The sequence below is a fragment of the Pteropus medius genome, unplaced genomic scaffold, assembly GCF_902729225.1.
Source record: "Pteropus medius unplaced genomic scaffold, Ma_sr-lr_union100, whole genome shotgun sequence".
NCBI lineage: Eukaryota > Metazoa > Chordata > Mammalia > Chiroptera > Pteropodidae > Pteropus > Pteropus medius.
This window is the reverse complement of record NW_024347867.1, coordinates 3,843,183-3,864,495: the sequence shown is the minus strand read 5'-3', so window position 1 is coordinate 3,864,495 and position 21,313 is coordinate 3,843,183. Positions and strand designations below refer to the sequence as shown.

General features: G+C 31.5%; 1 protein-coding gene across 10 annotated transcripts in view; it reads right to left on the bottom strand.

Annotated features, from left to right (window-relative positions):
- Nucleotides 1-21,313, bottom strand: part of AHI1 (Abelson helper integration site 1) — a 164,430-nt gene that overhangs the window by 101,359 nt on the left and 41,758 nt on the right. For all 10 annotated transcript variants that reach the window (XM_039879009.1, XM_039879014.1, XM_039879018.1 and 7 more), the window contains 5 exons: nucleotides 19,799-20,028; nucleotides 18,091-18,197; nucleotides 15,516-15,634; nucleotides 12,812-12,942; nucleotides 11,381-11,521 (listed from right to left, as the gene is read on the bottom strand). In XM_039879009.1, the coding sequence (XP_039734943.1) occupies nucleotides 11,381-11,521; nucleotides 12,812-12,942; nucleotides 15,516-15,634; nucleotides 18,091-18,197; nucleotides 19,799-20,028 (728 nt within the window). The remainder of the gene's footprint in view (nucleotides 1-11,380; nucleotides 11,522-12,811; nucleotides 12,943-15,515; nucleotides 15,635-18,090; nucleotides 18,198-19,798; nucleotides 20,029-21,313) is intronic.

Sequence of the window (21,313 nt, the reverse complement as noted above, 5' to 3'; positions counted from 1 at the left end):
TCATCACAGCAAAAGCATAATGAAATAATTAAGCCATGAAATTGCAGCATTAAACGAAGAAGAAAATGCACTGTACATTTCAAATACTGGGTGATAAGAAGACAATATGACTGGCAAAATGTGAAAATATTAAATACTATAAAACCATAAAGGAAATACAATAATTTCACAGATAATTTCATGGCAAGCAGGATTATAAGTGAACCTTAAAGGTCATGAAATATCTTGGTCTGGTAAACATAACAACTTAAATGGGAGCCAAACTTAAATTATATGTGTATAGAAAAATAAAAAAAAGGCATAATGAATTAAAGAAAATGCAAAAACAGTAAAAATAATTATTCACATACCCATCTCCCTAAAACAACTGTTTCCCTCCCCCCTCATCTTTAATTCCAGTCCCCGCCCCCTGACCTATGGATGCTGCTATTTCCTCTTAAAAACTGATCTCTAAAGGCGGGGCGTGCACCGCTTGCGGTGTGCACCAGGGGCCAGTGCACCCAGGGAGCCTGGTGCACCCAAGGTATGGTCCGTGGCTCCACCTGGGGAGCAAACCCAAGACCTTCTGCGTGTAAAGCAGATGTGCTAACCACTATACTATGGAGCCACCCCTTAAAACAACTTTTTTCAATACTTCTATACCCCTCCTAATCTTTATACATATGTACATTTTATGTAAGATGCCATGGTGTAAATGTAGTTTAACATTTTTTCAATTTAATTACAAACATTTTTCATATTTCTACAAGTATGTAATTATCATTTTAAAAGCTTTACAATATCCCATCTAATGAAGTACCATAACTTACTTATGCATATTTACAATGTTTTCTGTTTTCTCTCCCTATACATCATGTGTGACTAAGTACTTTCATAATTTGATTTGTTTCTTAAATAATTCTTTCTTTGGATTTAATTCTCCAGAGTGGAACAGATAACTCAAAGGGTGAATGTTTTTGATGATGATGATGATGATGATGATGATGATGATGATGATGACAATACCATCTTTACTGCACCTCATGGTTTTTAAAATGCTTCAACATACACTATCTCATCTGATCATTTAAAATAAATAAACTTGAAAATTTTTAAATGCCTGTTTGTATATACAAAGGAGAAAAAATATAAAATAACCATTTTTAAAAAGTATTTCCTTAATTATATAATTTTAAATGGAAGGCTTTTCTAAAACATGACATGAAAAGAAACCAATTTAAAAAAGATTCATAACATGGAATCAAAACAGCCTTCAGAGATTCTGTGAAGTTACATATAGAAATATAAGTGTGGGAATGTAAATGTTTTTAAAAATCAGATTTATAACTCATCAGATTAGTTATCAAAGGATTTTAAAAACTGAAGAACCTAAATAAAGAGAAATACTGTGTTCATGGTTGTAGTAGTCAATATTAAGATGTCAATTCTCCCCAAAGCATCTGTATTCAATGGAATCTCACATGAAATTCCAGCAGGTCATCTTTGGAGTGATTGTCAAATTCTAAAAATCCACATGAAAATGCGAAGGACCCAGAAGAGCGAAAACAATTTTGAAAAGAACAAAGGGGACTTATACAACCTGACTGCAAGTCTTATTATAACGCTACAGTAATCAAGATAACTTGTTATTGGCATAAACAAATAGATGGAGAAAATGGAATAGAGAGCCCAGCATGTACAGACCAAGTATAAAGGCAATCTAGGAGAGAAAGAAGTCTTTTCAACAAACAGTGCTGGAACAACTGGGTATCCATATGTGAGAAAATCAACCAACCTCTTCTTTACGTGATGTTCACAAAAGTAACTCGAAATGAATGACAGATCTAAATGTAAAAACTAAAACCATAAAACTTCTCAAAGAAAACAAAGGAGAACATTACTGTGAGCTTGGATTAGGCAAAGATTTCTTAGATACAATACCAAAATCCATAAAAGAAAAAAATTGGTAATTTTGGACTTCATTAAAATTTCAAACATCTCTTCAAAACTGTTAAGACAATTAGAAGACAAGCTCAAGACTGGTGGAAATATTTGCAAATCAGTGTCACTTGTATATTGAAAACCTCACTCTCAAAAATCAATAATCACAAAACAAACAAACCAATTTTAAAAATGGGTAAAGATTTGAACAGACAATTCACTGAAGAAGATATATAGATGGCAAATAAGCATATGAAAAGGTTCTCAATATCATTAGTCATTAAAGATAAGCAAATTAAACCCACAATGAAATAAGACTGCATATCTGTTAGAATGGCTAAAATTAAAAAGACTGTCCATTTCAAATTTACCCAGAATATGGATATACTGAAATATTTGTAAACTGCTGAGGGGATGTTAAATGGCATGACCACTCTAGAAAACAGTCTGGCAGTTTTTTAAGAAATTCAATATACATCAGCAATACGATCGAGAATTTCTACCCTTAGCAGTTTATTCAAGAGAAATAAAAGTGTATGTCCAACAAAGAACTGCATGTGAATATTTATTGAAGCTTTATTTGTAATAGTTAAAAACTGGATACAACCCAAAATGCCCATCAACAGTAAAAGGATAAACAAACTGTGATATATCCATACAATGAAACAATAGTCATAAATAAAAAAGATGAACTATTGATAAATTTTAAAACATAGATGAATCTCAAATTATGAGTGAAAGAAGACAGACAAAAAATAGTAAATGGTATATACTGTTTTACTTATATACAATTCTAGAAAATGTGAACCAATTCGCAGTGATAGCCTGGTGGAAGGAGTAGATAGGAAGAGATCAGAAAGTAACTTTTGGGGGTGACGTATATGTTATTCATTATCTTGATCGAGGTGATGATGGTGTCACGAGTATATAAATATGTCTAGGCTTAGCAGAGCATAAGTTTTAAATATACACAAAAGTTTGTAGTTCATTATATGTCAATTATACCTCAAAAAAGCTGCACACAAAAAAAGCAAATGAAAAACTAATGATAAATGGGTCTAATATACTTAATACACAGAGTCTCTATAAAATCAATTAAAAAATTAATAATCCAACGGAAAAATGGGCAAAGGACAATTACAAAAAATTCATAAAAGATCTGCGTGGCTAATAAAAAAATATACTTAACCTCACTAATAATTTGAGAAAGAAATAGTAAGAAAAAATGTAAATTAGAAGGTGAAGCTTTAAATCTGTTTAACTGATCCATTGTACCTTAAAATATTTTTTCCTAAGGAATAAATTGAATAAGGGCAGGTATGTACTGAAGTATTTTTTAAAATATTGAAAAACATATAACAGAATTATTTAATAATAGTTATTTATATCAATTGTGATATATTCATTTAATGAAAGGATACACAGCCACTAAAATTATATACAAGTATATAATTATTATAAGGAAAATTGCTCATAATATATTGGAAGAAAAATGTTTATAAAATAATATAATGAATATCTCAACCATGAATTTGAAATAGCACATATAAAAAACTTTAGGTCTTTGTATCTTTACATTCATGTACTACTTCATTCACACACTCCAAATGAAAACTAGCTCAATAATAACCAGTGCTTGCAGACCTCGGTGGTGGTTAAGTACCAGGGAACATTATTGAGGCAGAAGACCTGCTTATAATCACCTTTTCAGAGATGTACAATCCTTAACACCAACTACTGTTCTTAGATGGAAGTGTAGCTGTTTCTACACTTAGATTTCTGTGGGGTGACTACTAATTTTCAGTATATATTTTGGACTTCTTTTCCTAACACTCAGAACATTTATTTTATTCTCAAATATTCAATGATAGTTTAAAGAACAAGAGAAACTTTAAAGGTATAAAAGTGATGTAAAGATTTGAATTTGGAAGGTTTAACATTAGTCAATGAGTCAGGGAAGAATGAATCGACACATGTTCCATGATCTTTGCTTTATTTGCTTTTCAAAAATTTCCTTTTAACATTTCACTGATTTTTGCTGCTATGAAAGTAAACCTGAGTTTAACTATTCAATGGCATTTTCTAGCTCTCTTTGTTTTTGCATTTGCCACATATATATTAGCCAACCACGATTTCACTTTAGGCTCTGAGTGAAATGAGCATGGCATAGAAACACATGTGATACGTGCTATGCCGATATAAGCAACAGTTACACAGAACAGTGAGATTTTGGTATTCATCCTATTCTTTTTGCCAAATTGTATTTTCTAAGTACCATGTCATGCTAAGTGTAATTTATTTTTCTTTTTTTACAAAGTAATTTTTAACTAGTAAAAAATAACAAAAAGCTTTGCCTAAATATTTGTTTCTTTATTTTTTCCAGTCATTAAGCTGAAATTATAAATACTTGTTTCTGTTGACTAAAGGGAATTTTCTATACAAAAGCCATGTGACTGGATTTCAAGGCGTCAAATTAACACCCTACTTTATTTTTAGCGCCTCTTGTTCTGTGAAAATAGCCATAGAAAAAAAATCTGTAGAAATATCCACAAAGACCTATTTTCTCAGAAAAAAAAGCTGCTTGCTTCTGTTCATTCTTTCCCCTCCCCTCCCTTCCACAAATATATGCATTCATTCATATAAAACCATACAGATTATGTCACTGTAAAACAGGCCATAATAAATGATTTCTGAAATTCCTTCGAGCTCTGTGTGTCTAACTTTTCAAAGGTTTCTAAAACATGTTTACATAGGCCATGGTCGGAGTATGATGTTGCAATTATATAACTGTATTGCTTCACTTTACCATTTTCTCTTCTTTGTGTAATTTAACTTTACATTTAAAACCTAGCTCTAATTTAACCCAATATGTTTAAAACTCACAATTTTAACACATCCCCACTTTTGAGGAGGGCAATCAAGTGGGCTCTGAGATTATAAAGATACTGACCACCTCCTGGGGTTTGAATTTTTGGAGATAAGAAATTTCTGCTATGTCTAAAGTGGCAAAGCAGAGAAGTGGACATGGTGTTGAAACCACAGAAGCTGAAACTACAGTTGCTTGAAGGAATGTTACTATCCAACAAAGTACTTCTAAAATTACCTCCAATCAGTATAATTTGGGATTCTCTATTTTACAGAATTACAAAATTTATTTTAATGTTTTCATAACTGATAATCCTTTACGTAATTTCATTGCTTCTGTGTATCTTCTTGCCGTAAACAATTATAAAAAATAATGTGGTTTCGCAGGATATTTTCACCTTTATAGGAGGAAGAATGAAAGAAATAAGATATTTTAATCCAGTACCCTTTGCATCTGGATTGAATACAAGGTGTGTTATTATTAATATCTACGTGTACTTATGTTATTGACTATAATAAAGTACAACTAAAAACACAACAATATTCTTCCTCTTACACTATATTAATAATAAGATTTCCTTTTAGTTTAAAATGTAATTCCTTTGTTCAAGACCTATTATATATAGCCCTGCTACTGTGTATAGTTATTTTACTGGATATCTAAATCTTTTACTTATAAACCATTCTACTTCTAATTATAATACAGTTATTTAAGCTGGTCGGTCTATTTCTCTAATTTCCAAGCATTCAGCAATTATGCAGCATCCTTCTTCTCTTCCTCTAACTTTGCTATGTGTAGAGAATTTCCGTAGTCTGAATGTTTGTGTTCCCATAAGATTCATGTGTTAAAACTCTAACCCCCACGGTGACAGTATTAGGAAGTGGGTCCTCTGGGAGGTGATTCGATCATGAGAGCAGAGCTCTCAGGACTTGGATAGGTGCCCTTATCAAAGAGGCCCCGGAGGGCCCCCTTGCCCTTTCCACCATGTAAAGTTATGGCTAGAAGGTGCCGCCTATGAACCAGAAAGCAGACTCTCACTGGACATTAAGTCTGGTGGTGCCTTGATCTTGGACTTTCCGGCCTCCAGAACTATGAGAACTAAAAGTGGTTTTTTTTTTTACCAAATGGGAGAGCAGCTGCCATCATTTGGCACACACATCAGTTGAACAACAAAATATAGTAAATTATTTCATAATATCCTGAAGTACATATTATTATTATCCTTTTGTTCATTTCCTATTCCATTACCAACCAATTACTTCACATCATGCTATTCAACTGAAAGTGTGTGACACGTATACCGCTACAGAAAATAGCTAGGATTTCTCTGCTGCAGCCTGACTCATGAATTCTAACATACCTCAGCTTCATCTCTTGCTTTATATTTTATCCTTTGACAAAACATTGAGAAAAAATAAAACAAGTATTATTTAAATTTTATAGGTGTAAAAACAGATACAGAAACACAAAGTTATGTGATCAGGCTCAAAGAGAAAGTGATGGCATTTTGTCTAGAACCGCAGTGCCCTAACTCCTACCCCAGCCTTTCCTACCACACTGATGTCTATTTTGCCCTACGCCATTCTGCTTCCTCGGTGCAGTTTAAAAAGCAGCAGTGTAGGCATAAAAAAGTCCCTCCATGAAGAACTCAGGGCTCTGCTTTATGCTCAATGCCACTAAGCTGACTAAGTTTTCCATATGTTTTGAATCCTCGAATGACATAAACTTTCAACTCAAACTATCCATTACTGAAGAATATTAAAATAGATGTTTCAGGATATGACCAAGAAATAGGTAGTTTCAGCATGTTGTATAAAGTGTCATTTTCTTTCTTTTTTCTCCTACTAGGCTAATAACAGATATTTAAAATTCTGACCTACAATCAGTTATATTTGTTACTGCATAATCTTACACATATGAGATTATAATCTGAGTTTGCTTCTCAATCATCATTAGTACTTCAAGAGCACCATTAAGTTATACATAAAACTATGGATATCAAATTTATTTCGACTAGACATTATCTTAGTGCAAAAATATTATAAAAGTAGTTACATTAAAATTTAATACTACATAATAAAAAAATTTATATTTTAGACTACATAAAGAATATAATGGCTAAATGCATTATAATCATACTGCAAATCTGTAAAGCAGTAATACTAATATTAGATAAGCAAAGTTCTTTGTAATCTTAAGGGGTTCTCCTAAAGATTAAAATTAAAAACAACACATTTCACCACAGGAACATTTGGCTAAATTCTTAATTTATTTCATGATACAGGAAATGCAAAGACTAAATAAGTAGCTGTGACAGACAGCTTAATGGGCTCTAGAGACAGGAAGCTTGACCACTCACCAACTGTGTGGACTTAGGCAAATTACTTCATTCTCCCTATGCCTCAGTTTCACCATGTGCAAATGAGGGTAACGATAGTATCTACCTCATGAGGTTTGGGAAGGATTGCTCATAAGAGTAGGGAACATATAATAAATTCTTGATAGATATCAGCTACTACTACCACTATTATTATTAGCCCCGAATCTACTATTGATCATGGCTTTCACTCTGTATTTTTATAAAATTTAAGGAGAAAATGCTATTTTACAGGATTTGTAACTCTTATTTTAAACAATTATTGCACATCAGTAATACACTAGGTATTGTGTTAGACACAGTCCTTAAAAACACCATGAACTTTGGTCAAAGAGTAAGTTATATAACAAAATTTTTATAGGAACCTATACATTGCCCTGAATTCTGGTAAAGAATGTCACCGTGTGAAAAAATAAAGCTATCGACAATGACAGGTGGTTATTAGTGAATATGAAGTTTATAGATAAAATAATTTAGTGTCAGTGGTAGAGAATGCTTTTCAGTTTAACTAAAGTTCCCTCAGAGGTTTAATCAACTACTTAGAAAACATCTTGTTTTCCAATCCTTTGTATTGGAAAAGAGCAAGATAATCTGAGTGTTGATTCCTGGGTTTCGTATTCAACCTGGCACATTATAGGTGCTCAATAAAGATTTGTCTTGCCTAAGACAGTGACTGAAAAGCACACCAGAGTTAATACTGATTCAGAGGAGATATTGCCACCTAGTGAAAAATAAGGCTCATTACCTGAAATTATAAAATAATGCTGAGACCTTCCCAAATTAGGACTTGATCCTATTTAAAACACTACAGGATGTTCATCAAGTTTCAGTATTCAAGCTAGGTACTATATTGGTAATAAAAAGATGACTATGTTCCATCTCTGCTTCCTACAAACTAAAGATAATACAAAGAAATCATATATTCCATATAGTAAATGGTATGTTAGGGGAAAAAAAGTTTGCTTATTAGACAATCAAAAGCTAATATTTCAGGAAATCTGCTAAAAAGGCAGTTTATGTTGCAAATAAGATCATGGACTCTGAGTCCACACAGTATGAATCCAAGTCCTGGCCCCTGTAAAACAGAATAATTATAGAACCTATCTCACAAGATTATTGTGACAAATTAACTATGCATAAAGTGCTTGAAAGAGTACCAGGGGCATAGAAAGTGCTTTGTAAGTATTAGCTATGATTATGACTAAATGTGGAGCCGGATCCTAGAGACTGAGGCAGATAAATATTGATTAATAACAGAACATTTTGCTAAAGTCTAGCTTCATAAATTTAACTCAGTAGAAGCCGTTTCTCTGACTAGTATTCTGTTATTATGGGAATCCTTAAAGTATATTATTTGTGGTACCTTGTGACTAAATTTTGTATTACTAGATGATTAACCTTTTCAACATCAGGCAAATAAAACCGCCTTCTGAAAGTAAAAATCATGTTTCTTACCAAAAAAAGCAAGAAGTCAGTAGAATGAAAGACTCAAAAGACCACAACCTGAACATATGCTTAACAGGGAAAGATGCCTGCTGACTCTTCACAGGTTTTGCTAGAACTGAAAGATGGATGATACATTTAGTTACCATTGTAGTCTCTTTCTCAGCTTAAGTTATAAAAAAAGAAGCTTGCTCCATTTTCCTTGAAAATTACCTAAACGTCTCAGTAGATCTGATAAATACTATTTAAAAATCATATAAGTGTTCTATATCTTCCAAATTTCACACCATTAAAACATTTATGTAAAGCTACATGTAAACTTTATTTTCAGACAAGAAAGTCGGGGCAAATATTCCCATATTAAAATAAATAAATAAAAGGAACAACTATAGTAGGTCAATAGTATATATAATTTTCAATACAAAATTTAAAGACTATTTGACTTGATGATCCTGGCCTGCATTTAATGAGTAAAATACTTTAGAGTCTAAAACAACTTTTCATTTTCTTATGAATATATACCATTCACAAGAATTGTGCTAAATCTTGGATTGCTTGAGATTATGTAACTTCTTCCTAAGCTTCCTCTTTTTAAAAATAAACAGTAAAGAGTTGGGAAAATGTGTTGAAACAGTTTAAGTTTTCATTTGTTTGTAAAGGTGTGTCAGTATATCAAAAAATGATTACAAATATATGAAATAATTTTAATTTCATGTGTATTATGTGAATATTCCTAAAACATTTAGAAATTCTTCCTCTTCATGTTAAGAAAGCGTGGATATAACAATGTTCTTAACTTTATGCATTTATTTTCTAATACAACTGACCCCAAGAAGTACAAACTCAAATAAATAAAAGGAAAAAGTTGCTAAAAGAAAAAGAGAGAAAAAAACATTTTCCAATTCTCTTTCACATATAGATGCTTATCAGCATACTAAAACATCAGTTCCCATAAAGTCAAGTATGTACTGGTTGGATGAGCATAAAAACAACCAATTTTACCCTGGTTTGTTTTATTCTAGTGCTTATCAATTTACAAAGTACTTTCATAGTCTCTGTCTCATAGAATCTTCACAAATGACTCTTAGGTAGCACAGATATAGTAGTAGTAGTAGAACCATTTACTAAATAAGAAAATAAAGCTTTGAGAAGGCAAGATGTTTGTGTAAGGTCACTAAAGAAACAAAATTGAGGCTAAAACCCATGTTTTTGGACTCCTGAAACACAGCTCGGTCTACTTACACTTCTAGAATAAACTTCTTAATCTAAATCCTATTGTTTAAAAACCATGTGGGCAAGCCTGACTGGTCTAATCCAATGATGAAATCCCTCTATGACAAAAAATAACAGAAAAAAAAAAAAAAAGATAAAAGTGAAACTTTAACTTGCATTTGTAGTGAAAATTTCAAAAGCCTATAAAGCAAATTAGAAATTGAATGAAGATTGTTGTGAAACCTCGAGTCTGAGGAAATAACTGTGCTGCCCATTTCCTGTATAACAGTTCCAATTATAAAGTCCCTAGGGTATAATTCTTCTCTTTTATGTGAAGATTTAGAATGGATACAAAGATAGACCTGTTTCCGAACACATGCTTTAACTAGACACTAGCTTTGGATATTGGATAATTGGAGAAACGTATCTGTCTTTTCCTATAATCAGGCGGTGTTTATTTTTGTTAACATTTGCTTATAATAGTATATGGTACTGTGTTGTCTAACAATTCTACCATTAGTAATAGTGTTGTATAAATCTTAACATGTGTTAGAGAAATTCATTATTTTTTTTTCTGTTCTTTAAAATAAGGTAAGTTTCAATTTACACATTATTTTCTAATATAATTCACCTGAAAAAACATACAAAAGTCCATACTATGATCAAGAACTTCAGGTTTAGAATTGTCTAATAACTTAGCACTCATTACAACCATTAACCAATTCAATCTGTATTAACGCAATAAATTTAACTACTCACATTTCATTAATTTAAAACACTTTGTCCAAATACTTCCACATTAACGTAACCTATATACATGAATGGCAATTTCGAGAGTGACAGAATTATCAATACGATGCAGAACAACGAAATCCTAATTTCAGGACAGATATTAAAGAAATATATGAAAAACAGCATAAATCCAAATAATTCTAAAAATGCCATACTATTCCTGAAAACTGTGTCCAGTCTTTATTTCCTTATTTCTCATAATGATAGAATAAGAAAATTTTAGAGTAAAAAAATATATCAGATTTCAAATTCTGGATCTTGTTTTTACTGATATTTAGTTTTCTGCCTTTTCATGTTAAGAAACTCTTAAAACCATAACTTATGAAAACTACGTGCTTTAGTAAAAAACAAAAACACAGAATAAGAAATTAACTCAATATTCAACTGAAAATATTAAAGATCCATATTTCCTAAATATAATTTATCTTTTAAATTTAGTTAACATTCAAAAAGGATTTTTAGGTGTATTTACTTAAATTGATTTACAAAAAAAGTGATGACTACCATTCTATGATTCCGATATAAGGGCACAACTATTATGTGTACTGTTGCTAATACTTAAACTCCAGAATAATAGTGCTTATGAAAAAAACAAAATGTTGTAATATAATAACAATATAATCTACTTAATCTGTTTGGCTCTTACAGTATATTCAAGAGAGCTTTGTTAATACGAAGGATGATAGTTTCCATAGAGCTCGTGATTCTGGGTTCAGTCTAAATGTAAAGGTTACTCTAAATATTCTTTACTTATCGAGCAGTGGACTTACCCTGGAAATCATAAATATACAGAAGAATTGGCTCATTCTGCCCAAATGCACAAAATGCAACCATATTTTCAAGTGGATGATAAGAAATGTCCCGAATGGGTGACTTGAATGGCAGGTCAGAATACATTGCTACTTGTTCTCCTAAATAAGAAAAGATATTCAATAATTTGTACTCAGTTATTTCTCATTAGGTTATGCTGCAACTTATTAGAAATGTTTATAGTAAATAATGATGACGCTCATGTTATTTACACAAAAATCTCAAATACTTATAAATATTCGAGTACTACTGTATTAAATAATTATCTTTATTTTTCATTCTGTCAGCCTTCTTCTTTCTACTTCTCAGTCCAACCTCTTCGATGAGGTTTTAAAGATACAAAACAAAGACAGCTAAGAAGTAGAGAGGTACCTGATTGAGATCTGACAGGGCCAAGAAACGCCAACTAACAAAGAACTCCAGAAAGAACTTGCAGGAAGAACTGCAGAACTCTAAAACTGAGAAACTGGTTGGGGAAGCTTCGGTAGGGAATTAATTTTTCTATTTTCTTCCAGAGGCTGTTTCAGGTACCATCTGCTTTAAAGATACATCTGATTACTCATAGCTAAAAAGAGGTCTACAACAGAGGTCTAAGGAACCTATGAAAAGCATAAGTCAAAAAGCATAGAATGTAGATTTATTGAAGAGGAAAAGAGATCTAACATTTCTGAATTGATACTAAAGCATCAAAACACAGTAAAAAACAAACAAAAAAACCCTAAGTGAACTGACTTATTGAAAATGCCTGAAGGAAGAATCAAGAGGATAAACAAGGTGTAATTAAATACAATTCATTAAAAGAATTTTAGAGTGAATTTCTCTAAATTCTCTAAATTTATTGCTAAAATTTGAAATGTAGTTTCAAATTTTCTTTTGAAAAGCAAAAGTAAAGTGCAAATGAAATTCCCAATATAATAGTTTATTTTTCTGGAAAAAAACTGAATTATGGTAATTCAGGTAAACTTAATTGCTATTAAGTTTTAGACATCATAAACTTTGACGAGAATATTTCTAATAAAAATTACTAGAGATGTTTCACCATTTGTATAACTAGTTATATCCCAAATTCAGCTCATAATATTTTGTATTTTGCATGATAGTTCTCATGAAATAGTTCTCTAAGACCCACAATATCTCATTATAGGCAAGGAAAGAATAAACCTTAAATTATAATGTGAAATTTTAAATTCATGATGTTATCGTAACAATAGGAACAGAATAAAAATTTAGACTGTAGCTGACTTCCACTATCATTTTTCCTATTTTGAAAAAACATAATTGAGAACCTGGAATCAGAATTTCCTTGAAAATTATTCCATAAAATGGTATTTTTCATACTTCTTCAAAACAAAACAAAAAAATTTCCTTTTGAAGATCAACAAAATATTTACCTGTTTCTGGTTTCCAAACATATACTATGCCATCTTCACTTCCAGCAAAGAGATAAGTCCCACATGGTGTCAAAGTACTATGAATCTTCTCCCGATAATTTGCGGCTCCTACAAACTTCCTTGATGCTAATCTATAAACAAGAAAAGATTTTACAAATGTAATCTGTCTTACAGTCTTTAAAGACTGGTGGTAGAAAAACTTTTAAATACTTCATTTGCATTTAACGAACAACTTTTTTGAAAATCTGTTATGGATGCAGAATAAAGAAGAGACAGTGCCAGAGCTCAGGGAGCTTATAATTTAGCGGGAGAGAGAAGGAATGCATCAATGTAAAATAGGAAGCGAATGTAGAAAGTGCCACAAGAGAAGAAAAGAAAGAGTATTTTGCAGATTTGGACTAGAGAGATTATTTCTGGCTATGAAGAGGGACTATTTTATGGAAGTAGCATTTGGGTTGGTTACTCAAGGGACAGAATTTTTATATATTTTCCTGTGTGATGATTTTTTTTAAATCACACAATGAATACTTGATCCCTGCAGAAACATTAGAACATATTATTAAATCATTGATTAAATATAATAGACAACCTTCCAGGCTTTTTCGCTTATGAAAAATAGCTAATACTGTTTTAGTGCTTACTATGTGCCAGTTAGGTACTTCTATCAATCCTGGTTTACAGAGAGGACATTATATACACTGCTCTGTAATGTGCTTTTTTCAATCAACAATATATCACAAACAAAGGCCCTACATGTCAGAATATATAGATTATGCATTGTCAATTTAGGTATACATATATCATTGTCTAAATGTATCTTAAGAAATTTTCTATTGTTGGACAACATGCATAGGACATTTCCAGCTTTCTCCTACCATGAACATGATTTCTATGAAAAATCATATATATATATTTGATTTTTCAAATATGTATATATATATTGAAATTTGCATGTATATATATTTTATTTTATTTATTTTATATATTTTACTTATTGAAATTTATTGGGGTGACATTGGTTAATAACATTATAAAAAGTGTTAATAAGATTAACACTTAACACATTAATAAGATTATATGTTTCAAGTGCATAATTCTATAACACATCATTTGTATACTGCATTGTGTGCTCACCACCCCAAGTCTAGTTGTCCTTGTCATCATACATTTGACTACCTATACCCTCTTCATCTTCCTCCCAACCGCCTTCCCTTCTAGTAACCACCATACTATTGTTCAATTTTTAAAACTGTTTTATAGTTATTTTCTTAACATAAATTTCCAGGCCTAAAGTTACAGGGTCAAACATTTCTGCATTTCTGCAAACTAGTTTATTACCCAAAAAATCCTTATGAGTATGGTATATTATTTCTTCCATTTGAGTGATAAGAAAAAAAGAGAGGTACAGAGAGGTTAATCAGCTAGTAAGGGGTGAAAAAGGTAGTATCTGATTCTAAGCAGTTTGCCTCTAGAGACCAAGCATGAGCTTAAGCTGAATACTATACTGCTTAAAAAGAGATCATCGAACTCCTTAGGCCTTCTAAAATGTGGCTCTAATCTCTACTTCTAAAAAATTCTCTCAGCACCCCTTAACAAGAAACTTATGCTTATACAGACTACCTCACTCTGCCTAGAACACAACTTACATTATTCCAGGCTTTTCTACTCTACTGAAAACACTCCATCTTATCTAAATTCTACCCATCCTTCAAGATTGAGCTCAAAGGACAACCTCTCCATTGAGCCTTTAAGAGAAGACTATATTATAGCTTTCACCTTTGTTGCCATGAATTATATAATTTTTTTATTATAAATTTATATTCATTAAAAATACATACTAAGTACTAGCTATCTGCAAGGCATAGTATGGATGCTATGCATAGAAAAAAGGAATAAGCAGATTCCAGTCCAAAGAGATCTTACAATTCAGCCTAATTAAATGTTTTTGTGTTGTTTTGGAGGCAGTACAACTGGATTATAAACTCCTGATAAGCTACTTCTGCTTATCATTCTCCCACAGCACCCATGCCAGGGTCTTGACCAGTTCTACATAAATATTTAAGGGCTTAATGGTTAGTCCTAAAAAGAGAACTGCAGAATAAACTAATATAAATCACCACATATGCCTTTCTAAATACAATAATGAAATCTAATAACACAGCTTCCTCTCATTTGTTTTGCCAGAACTCCACACCAAAACAAAAGCATGGCAGAAGTCCAGAACTCTGCTTCTGCCTTTTACGTTAAGGATATTTTTCTTCATTTGCTTTATTCAGAAATAAAACAAAAAAGAGAAACAAGGATGTGTTATTCGAAAGCCCTCTCATTCAGTTATGATATTAAATCATAATAATATGCTATACCAGTATCATAGAGATAAAAGATATTCCATGATAGATTTTTTTAATTGTGAAAATAAAGAGCAACTGTGTAGATTTCAGCCTCATAACTATTCCCATTTTGAGCCAGATAATTCCTCATTGTGGGAGGCGGTCTTATGAACTATATGATGTTTAGCAGTATATCTCTAGTCTCTACCCACTAGATAGTAAAAGCAACATTCAAAAATGTCTCCAGACGCTACCAGATGTCTCCTGAAGGACAAAATCCTCCAGGTAAGAACCACAGCTTCATTTTATAAATATGAATTAATTTATTACTTATTCTATGAGTGCTTAACCTGTCAATAGTGAAATATACTTACATTCGGAGATCCATAATTCTCAAAGTACTGTCTTTGGTATGAATTAACAAACGTTTTCCACTGGGATGAACCTCCAAATAACTTATTGGAATCCCCTTAAACTCACTGTCTTTAATCTCCTAAAATGATAAAAAAAAATATTAAAAATATTACCACTGTAACATTAAGTCCTTTTTAGGGTACAAAAGAACAAAATTAATTTTAAGGTATCATTTTCAATTGCACTAATCAGGATGCTTTAAAATTGTTTCAAAGGATCCCCAGTAATTTCAGTTTAAGGTTGAAAATAAAGCTGATGAAATGTATCTTTGGTTGTTATGTAACACCACAGTAGTATGTGTTTCTGTAGTATATTTCCAAACAAAAAGCACTTCCTGCAAATGCATCTTCTATCTCAGCATTTTCTGTTTATCATCATACGAGAAAGCTTCAGTTTTTTATAAATTCAAAAGTAAGTATAGAATTAATTTTCAAGTTCTATTTGTCTCAGATTATTTCTTCATACACTGAAAAAGGTATATTATCAGCAGATAATTCTGCAAGCATTTAATTTAGATGTTATTTTAGGTGTTTTTTTTTTTATATATATATAGTTATTTAAGGCAGCTATAGAAGACACCTGATAAATGATGTCAAGAAAGACATAAACGCTGAAGGAGAAATCTGCCTAAACAAGCTTTGCATTAATTAGAAAAATTACCAAAGGTCCTTCTTGATAGTATTACTAAGAGAAAAAAATATATTACAAATGCAAAACTACTTAGAGTTCGGAGTCAAAGAGAAGTACACTTTAACCTGCAGGCAGAATCATGAATTACCCTTCTCACTCAAGGATCCCTTATTATTTGTTGCTCCCTTCTTCTGTAGGGTCTACTCTTTGGATGTGGGTTGGCACCAGCAAAGGTAGGGTACACACGGCTACAGTCCCAACATCAGCAGCTAAGCCCTGGCTACAGCTGTTGGACACTAAGATTTGCTGTCAGCTATTTCTTAAAAGTTACAGAAAAACTCAAACACTGACACCACAGACAGGGTTTTACTGAGCTGAACAACGACCATTTGAGGGTGGGATGCACCGTTGGGGGTTTGAGCAACTGCAGTAACACACAGATGTAAATATGAAAAAAAAAAAAAACCTAGTAAGTTAAATGTTACATACTAATTTGAGAAAAGTGCTGGCAGACTTAGTATCTGCAACATCTATTAATGATTTTCTCCATATTTTTCTTTATCATATTCATGCTCAAACTAGAAAAGCCCTAATTTTGAAGCCTATGTTCTGTATCAAGGAGTGTGTGCAACAACAACATCACAGGGACACTTCACCTCAAGGACAGATGAATAAAACAGCATTTCTCACACTGCTGGTTGAAGAAAACCAGTAAGAAATCACAATCTCCAGTTTGTCTTAGGGTATCAGGTACTAAAAAGACATTCCAGCTCATTTCCTAAATTTTCATTTTTGACTGTCTCAGGTAACCACCAGGCTGCAGACTTTCAAGATAAATTTGCCTTTCTTTACTGGGGTAAAGAAACACACGATTTTAACACAAATAACAGACACTGTACTGTAGATTCAAATGACTAAAACGCCTTTGGGGACCTGCCAATCCCTCTGATATGTAAGTAATCAGAAAATTATTTTCAAAGTATGTGAAATTAGGCTACAACATGAATCCCAAGCCATCATTCATTAATCTGATAGACAGATGAGAATGACTAAAAATTGAATGTACTGTTTTTAAACAGATCTGATAGACTCAACAGATTTAACTAAAGTTTGTGGAAATTATTTTTAATTTACAGTGTCTTTTTTTCCAAACAAGGACAATTGTTATACTCTATTACAAATAAAAAATTAAAGAACAAAGGTACAGCCTGTAAGACAAAAACTATATCAATTTACATAAAACAAACTCAGGTTTAATGATTGATTTTGTATATAATATTTTAATACACAAGCCACCTTAAAAACACTCTACTCCAAAAATGAAAGAGATTATCCACTTGTTTCTGCCTATTTAGCACATTTCAAATGAAACAAATAGCAGAAATGGGTGAAGGTGGTCAAAAGGTAAAAAGGAAAAAATGAAACAATTATTATGATGAAATAAGAGAATCCCTCATCATTACACAATCTCATTACATAATTTTGAAAGTTGGCATGGTTTAACAAAACAGTGAACACACTGTTTTTAGAGTGATATTATTGGATCGAGAAAAAAATATAAATACAGAAAATATGTTATTATTTACAGATGGTAATATAAATCACATTTTAGCATAAATTTCATTAATAGATCACTGAATTCCATAATGCAAATTAAGAACCCCCAAAATTAAAGGAGAGCCTGGCCAAAGTAAAAAAAAAAATTTACTAAGTCACTTTATCATCAATCAGCCATCAGAAAGACATGATAATTGATGAATGATAATTGACTTTTCAGAGACTAAGAAAAAACTTAATATTTTTGAAGAGAAAGAACAAACGTCCTGACATCTTATTTAAAGGTCATGTGGTTCAATGTTTTTTCCAATTTAATTAAATCCCAAAATATGAAATACAATTTTATACCTTATCAACACTCCAATGGCGGACTGAATGTTGCACATCATTAACTTTGGCGTAGGTATTCCACACAACGATCACCCCAGTGCAGTCTCCTGAATACATGTGATGACCTGTTTAAGTAAATAAAATTACTCACCTTTGTTACAGAGAGGTAAAAACAAATAATATAAAAGTGGGAAAACACATCCCAGTCAAACAGTCAAAGAATTCTAGGGCTATTAAAAGGTATTTCAGTTTAAAAGAGCCAAAAAAAAAAAAAAAAAACATAACTCCCAATCAAATCCCAATTATCTTTAAATAAATTCTTTACTCTTTTGAATTATTTTTCATGACTAATTTCCCTCTGCGACTTGCCTGATTTTAATACAAACATAAATAAATAAATAAAAATGAGCAACTTGGTGCACATGTATATGGCTCAAATCCCAAAGCCAAATAAATTATCTGAATTATCCAATATGTATCCATATGCTCACTTTTATTAACGTATATAATGTTTTATATTACTGGAAAAACTCTTCTATTCTGATATATACTGTTAGCATAATGCCTGAGATCCAGCAAGAACTCAATGATCAGAATAAAATAGTAAATAACAGGTGTTCCAGTTAACATCAATTCTTAATGTCAAACCATCTTACAATTGAATGGGACTTCAGGACCATCAAGTTTAACTCAGAAATATCTTACATCCCAGTATGAACAGATACTCATTCAGCAACTGTGAATTTAATATTTTAAAAACCAGTTTATTCAACTGATAAATTGCTCTCTGTATTAAGATGTTTTCTCTAATTCTGAGCAAAGACAATCTGTCTTCTGCAGCTTTGGCCCTATCTCTACCCACTGGAGCAACAAGACTGATTTCCCCTTTTTTGACATATGGATATCTTAGCCAAATATCTGAAGAAATTCTTCATCTCTCTTTCATACTCTGAGCTATATCTATTATGACAGAGCTGTCAAATACCTTTCTATCATTGGCTGACCTTTCCTTAATGTGTTCCAATATGTTAACATCTTTATAGTTGAAGTGAGTACACTGGCAGTAATTATCATTTTGATCTAGATCACATGCTGATTCATTATAGCTACAGCCTAAATATCTAGTGTTTGAAATAATGTAAAAGGTGACTAATAGATATAATAAATTTCTTTAGTCTTTGAGCTGTTAAAATCTATATTTGATGTCTTTAAAACATCATCCATATTATCTATATAGATATACCTTTAACTGCAAATTTCCTTTCTATATGTTTCTATACTTTCAAAAAAACAATCCTGCTGCTACATTTAAAATATATTTTTTCAATATTCTTTTGAGATATTCCCTTCATCTTCCTTAATTTTACCCTTTAACCTAAAAGGCTCTTTAAAAAAAAAAAAAATCTACTCAAGAGATAATCACCAATCCAGTGAAATATATTTATGAAACTTGGAAAATGATTGGTTGTTACAGCAAAGATTAGTTGAATCTAAATGTTTAGGAATTTTATGACCTTAAAATTACAAACAACTTCTTCAGTGCCAAAACTATGCTCGGGTCTCCCATATAATCTGCAAAATATGCAAAAACCTAACTATGCACAACCAACTATCAATACATAAAATCCCTCTCAAGCTTAAATATTTATTATTCTAGTGAGATAAAAAAATTTTTAAATATCCTTCATGCGATTCAGCTTCATTTGGGATATATTCTCCGACATACCTTCAATATCGAAACAGAGGGAGTTGATGAAACTCCTGTGAGTGTCAAACTGTCGGACCAATACGGCAGGATCCTCTCTCATATCAACTTTCCATATGCGTATCACAGAATCATAGCACCCTGTAACCACCAGTTCTTTTACAGCTGGATGGAATTTAGCCGTGTAAACAAAAGCAGGATGAGGTAAAACTCTGAAAGTCTTTGTATTATCTATTTCATTTTTCCATATCCTGGAAAAAGATAAAAAGTTACATATTTCTTCTGAAAGGCATAAGTTTCTTTAGAAGTTTCTCGAAGAACCAATACAGCCAATGGGATTTACGTAAGCAAATGACAACAAACAATGGTAAACTAAATTTAAGCTTTATAACAAAAAAAATGTGATCATGTATTTGATGGCATGGATTCTTTACATTTTGACAAAGCTATTTCTTACTGTTATTATCAAGCGTAATGGTTAATTTGTCTACTAATTATAATCTATACTATAAAATGAAAAACTATTTGTATTTGGATATGTCTTTTTTAAACCTATTTTGACATTGTTTAAACACACATCAAATAGCTGGTAAAATATTGCATTTAGTTCACTATATATAAAAAATAAAATATAGGGAGAAGCTTTACTGATTTCTCGTTTAGGTTGTGCACACTGCTTTTTCAAAGTGCTTACCAGTGGGGTTTAGAGAATAGGACACTCTATTAACTTTATATTAGTAATTTCAAAGCCTAGATAATAAACTTGAAGATCTCGAAGACTTAAAAACCATAATGAAATTACCATATGAATACTTGATTAAAATAAGATTAAAAATAAGAAAATAAGATTATAATAATATAGTATGTTTTCTATCAAACTATATTAAGCACTCACTCTGTGTTTAACATTCTCATTATCTCTTCCTCTAAATAATGGATGTTTTATAAAAATTAGTATAATCATTGCTATAATCCTAACAAAAGAGTAAACCCTAAGGGTTAAACTGTTATGTTAGATACTCTGCATTTGTAATCAATGTGTAAAAATAGGCAAAATCTAGCAATAGACAGGTGCTAAATGAGTGTGGAATACTGGATTTTTAAAAGCTTAAGTTATCAGAATTAGAAGAGCATATTAATCTTTTAATATGGGGATTTATAATTAATCCTTTTAATTATTACCTAAGAACTAAAGGAAATTATGTCTTTTATCAATTGTCAATAAAAGAAAAAATACAGTTGCTAGTCAAGAATAACATTCTACGAGTTTTCTCAGCAGCTGCTTAAAATACAGGATATGATCTTCAATTACTAAGAATTCAAACTAATAATGAAGGAAGTGAAAGAACATGTTTTCAAGTAAAAATAAAGCACGTGTGTCACTGCATAAACATTTCACCGTAGTAATAGCTTTCAATGAACATATGTTACATGAAATATAGTATTTATTGAAAAAAGAAAATCACTAATTTGAAATATTACAAAGATTGTTAAAAGATAAAAACTTCAGTTGCTCACTAATAAATCTTAGTGGCA